The sequence below is a fragment of the Telopea speciosissima genome, chromosome 6 (assembly GCF_018873765.1).
Source record: "Telopea speciosissima isolate NSW1024214 ecotype Mountain lineage chromosome 6, Tspe_v1, whole genome shotgun sequence".
NCBI classification, from domain to species: Eukaryota; Viridiplantae; Streptophyta; class Magnoliopsida; order Proteales; family Proteaceae; genus Telopea; species Telopea speciosissima.
The window spans coordinates 11,721,879-11,726,854 of record NC_057921.1 but is presented as its reverse complement, the minus strand read 5'-3'; the positions used below and the strand labels follow the sequence as shown (position 1 = coordinate 11,726,854).

Here is a 4,976-nt window from a genome sequence, read left to right as displayed (position 1 = left end):
ACTATAGGTTTATTTGCTGCACTCTGATCTTGCCTATGGTAAAGAGATGGTTGTGGTTCCATGATCGTAAGCACTGCTTCTACATCCGTGGGATTTGGCGGATTGCCGTTGTGCAATTCGGGTCACCTACCCAATCCTCCTAAGGGGTGGTTTGGGGTGTGACATTCTCGCCCTCTTAATCCTCTTAAAAAACCTAATGTGATCTTAAAACCCCTCTTAAGCTTACCTTTTTTCCCTTCAACTTAATAATATAATTTTTTTTTACATTTTTCTCCTCCATTGCTTCTAAAAATAAATCCGACCAACCAAATCAGACTCGACTTCCTATGCTTGCATCATCCCTATGCTCATTGATGCTGAAGCTGCAAACCTCTTTAAACATGCAATATGCTTCAAATCTTCGGGCAGCAATCATTTGCCTATAATCATAAAAATTATAAATAGATATCAATTTAACCATGAATAGTACATTAAAATCACAAACTAAATATCACTTTTCATGACTAATTATGGCCCGATCACATTTCCCTCGCCTTATAAGAATTTCGTCCCCAAAATTTTGCATTTGCAAAGCTTCGAATAGGTGGGGATTCTTACACCAAAATCAGCTTAGCTTCTTTGTTTGGGCCGAACTATCTCGATCCACTTATGCATGAGGCCCGCAAGAAATTCAGGTTTGATTTAGCCTGAAGTTTAGTGTGATAAGGGCCCTTGAATATCGAACTCAAAATTTGTACCACCCAAAATTTCAAAAGATCCAAACTCTTCTATATACCTTATCCTAAACTTTTACTCCTTTAGCCTTGGGTCGCATGCCACACGTATATACTACCCTTATCTTACAAGGCTCATCAATTATAAATTTCACATATAGTTTTTCCACTACTTGACCCAACTTTAGAATGAATTAGAATATTGATGGAATCCCTATTGTTCGCTCCCGATAATGGAGGGGACATTCAGTGATCCATTACTCCATTCATATTTTTTGTTGAGCAAAATTTTGTCAAACCCTGGCATCTTGACCAAACGATGAGATGGCATCGCGACCAAACAATGAGATGGCATCACGACCAAACGATGAGATGACATCGCGACCAAACGATGACATGGCATCGCGACCAAATTCTGAAAGGTGCAATGATGAGATGGCATCGCGACCAAATTTTGAAATGTGCAATGATGAGACGGCATCGCAACCAAATTTTGAAAGGTGCAATGATGAGGCGGCATTGCGACCGAATTTTGAAATGTGCAACAATGAGATGACATCGCGATCAAATTTTGAAATGTGCAACGATGAGACAGCATCGCTCTATACCCCTTTGGAAAAGACTTGTATCGCCTTGGTTTGGGTGACTAAAAGATTGAGGCATTACATGCTTTTGCATCCAATCCGACTCATCTCAAGGATGGTCCCGATAAAGTACTTGTTTGAAAAGCCGGCGCTAACCGGAAGGATGGCCAGATGGTTGTTGTTATTATTAGAATTTGACATAACGTATGTCAACCAAAAGTCTATGAAGGGGCCAGTTAGATCATCAAAATTCATGTTAAGGGTCCACTTTCACAAGATCTCATCAAGGGAGGTCGCCTTCTGTGGATGACGCATGTTACCTGCACTAAATCAAAGAGCTTCCTTAATAAACTGGAACAGGTCTCTTTTTTTTTAGACTCAAGGATTAGTTAGCTTCTATCAGAAACACATGGGAGAGTGCCAAATGGCAGATCTTTTTTTTTTTTAATAGACAGAAGTGCCAAGTGGTAGAACTGGCAGAAAGGGTTGAATAATAGAAATGCTGGATGACAGAATTAGAGGGATGTCCCTGGTGGGGACTGGCTGTTGTGATTGCACTTGAGCATGCCAAGTTGCCTACGTATCCTTTGGGAAGGAATCAGGTCAAACATAGTTCATGTAGACCAAATGGCTACATGAAATATTTTTTAAGTTGGTCCATATTGACAAGGCCCTTTAGATCCTCTCCATCCAAGTCAGTGAGACAAACTGCTAGCCCCTTGGGTTATGAACTGGTGCTCTTTGTTCTCGAAGTACCAAGTCTCCTTCTTTGATGTTGCATGGGTGAACTCCTTTATTAAATGCCCTTGCCATCCTGAGTTGGTATTTCTTACGGTGATCCATAGCTTTCATCCTCTTTTCATCAAAGAGGTTAAGCTCAGCATTCGCTTGCATCCATTCTCCTTCAGGCAATTTGCTTTTGATCAATACTCTTAGAGAAGGCACTTGGATTTCTACAAGTAATACCGCCTCCATCCCATAGACCAAGGAAAAAGGGGTTGCCCCAGTAGAGGTTCAAATTGAGTTTCGATAGGTCCATAATGCGTATGGGTGCTTTTCTGCCCAATCCTTATGGGTATCAGCCATTTTCTGCAATATGGCTTTGACATTCTTGTTGGCTGCTTCCACTGCGCCATTAGTTTGTGGTCTATAAGTCATAGACTGATGCCTTTGAATACCAAACTTGGTGCAGAACTTGTCAACCTTTCCCCAGAAATGTGCCCGTTGATCGGATATGAGGGCATGTGGCACTCCATATCTGCATATGAGGTTCTCTTTGATGAACTTTGTTATCTTTGCAGCTATCAAGACAACATAGGACTGTGCCTCCACCAATTTGGTGAAATAGTCTATGGCCACAAGGATGAAGTCATGTCCATTGGATGCCTTTGGCATGACTTTCCCAATTATATCAATGCCCCATGTTGAAAATGGCCAGGGAGCATTTAACGAATGGAGCTCCGTTGGAGGAATGTGGGTGATATTGGCAAGTATCTGGCAATGTGACATCTCCACATGAATGACGCGCAATCAACTTCTATGGTTGTCCAATAATATCCCATTCTGAGGATTTTCTAGGTGAGGATCCTGACATTCATGTGCAGCCCACAGATTCCCTGATGGATTTCTTCCATGATGACTTGGGTCATCGTCTACGTACAATAGTTGTATACCATCGTAGGACCTCTTTTATAGCAAGTCGCTTTGAACTACAAACTGCGTGGTGTGCTTTCGAAACCTCTTCTGCTCACTGGCTGTGGAATTCAGAGGATATTTCCTTTCTCTAATGAAGTCAATGATGGGTGCAAACCACGACCTTCCATCAGATGTAAGAGCATTTACTGACTCTTCATATGCTGGTCCATGCCTTCTATCTACCAAGAATGGGCAAACTTGAGTATCTAGAGTGCATTCAACCATTGAAGCTAAAGTAGCTAGGGCGTCGGTGAATCTGTTATTGTCCCTCAACAAATATTCAAAGGTGATTTCATCGAAACTCTTGATCAAGTTCTCCAAATGTTCTTAATAAGGTTTCAGCTTTTCATCCTTTGTCTTCCACTTTCCTTGAGTTTGACAAATCATGATTGACGAATCTCCATAGATTCTCAGCTTCTTGATCTCTAATACCATGGTGGCTTTGAGATCGATTGCACATGCTTTATATTTTACAATGTTGTTGTTGTAAGGGAATTCTAACCGGAATGCAGAAGATAAATAGAGATCATCTTGGGTTAACAACAATAATCCTGCCCCATATCCTCTCTGATTGGCTGCACCATCAAAGTATAATTGCCACCAGTCTTCATAGTCTTCTTCCTCCACGTATGCCAAATCCTCATCTAGGATGAGTCTTCTAGCGGCTGTGAATCTACCCCAGATGGGTACGCAGCTAGATAATTTGAGATTACTCGTCATTTCATGGATTTTTGGTTGACATATGTTATGTAAAATTTTGACAATAGCAACAACCATCTGGCCATCCTTCCTATCAATGCTGGCTTCTCAAAGAGATACTTAATCGGATTTATCCTTGAGATGAGCTGGATTTGATGTGCGATCATGTAATGTCTCAGCCTCTTGGTCGCCCAAACCAAAGTAGTGCATGTCTTTTCCAATGGGGTATAGCAAGTTTCATACTCCAACAGTTTCTTGCTTAAGTAGTAAACTGTGTGTTCTTCCCCACTCTTCTAATCTTGTTGCACCATCATGGATCCCATTGATGTTTTATCGACAAATAAGTACAGTATCAGTGGTTCACCCAATACTGGGGGAACAAGGACAGGTGGATTCATCAGGTATTCTTTTATCTTTGCGAACATCTCTTGGCACTTGTCGTTCCATTGCTTTGGTTCTTCTTTCTTTAGGAGCTCGAAGATGGGTTCACATACGGTGGTTAGTCGGGCTACGAACCGACTTATGTACTATATTTTTCCTAAGAAACCCTAGATTTATTTTTTTATTTTTGGTGCTGGCATTTTTGTTATGGCGTTTATCTTGTCAGGATCCACTTCTATCCCTCTCTCACTGATGATAAATCCTAGGAGTTTCCCTGTTGTTACCCCAAACACATACTTCTGAGGGTTCAACCTTAGCTTGTACTCTTTAATTCGTTTGAAGAACTTTCTCAATGCCGCAAAATGCCCCTATCGAGTGACCGACTTGAAAATCATGTCATCTACGTACACATCCACTTCTTTGTGTATCATAACATGGAGAATGGCAGTTGCCACCCTTTGATCTGTTGCCCCAGCATTCTTCAAATCAAAGGGCATTACCAAGTAACAATAAGTTCCCCATAGTGTGGTAAACGCTGTCTTTTCTCTGTCCTTTAGACATATGCTGATTTGATTGTATCCGAAAAATCCATCCATGAATGATAACAAGGCGTGTTTTTCCGTGTCGTCGACCAATATGTCAATATGCGGCAAGGGAAATTTATCTTTGAGACTGACTTTGTTGAGGTCTCAGAAATCCACGCACATTCTCTATCAAACCTACCCCCAGTCGGACTTAGATTTTGTTTAAAGAACAGGGATCAGCAGCCATCCACACCAATGATCTGTAGTGTATCACCCCAGTGGTTACAATCAATAGGGAGCCCCCACAGATGACATCCATTATACCTGTAAGAAGTTAGGTTGCAACACCTTGCAGCTGCTCAGCCCATCACCTGCTGTAC

At 41.4% G+C, this 4,976-nt stretch overlaps 1 protein-coding gene across 1 annotated transcript; it reads right to left on the bottom strand.

The window, feature by feature from the left end:
* Positions 1 to 2,311: 2,311 nt before the first annotated feature.
* LOC122665445 lies at positions 2,312 to 2,806 on the bottom strand. Its single transcript, XM_043861596.1, has one exon. It carries the CDS (start codon positions 2,804 to 2,806, stop codon positions 2,312 to 2,314), a length of 495 nt encoding a protein of 164 aa, XP_043717531.1.
* Positions 2,807 to 4,976: the final 2,170 nt, after the last annotated feature.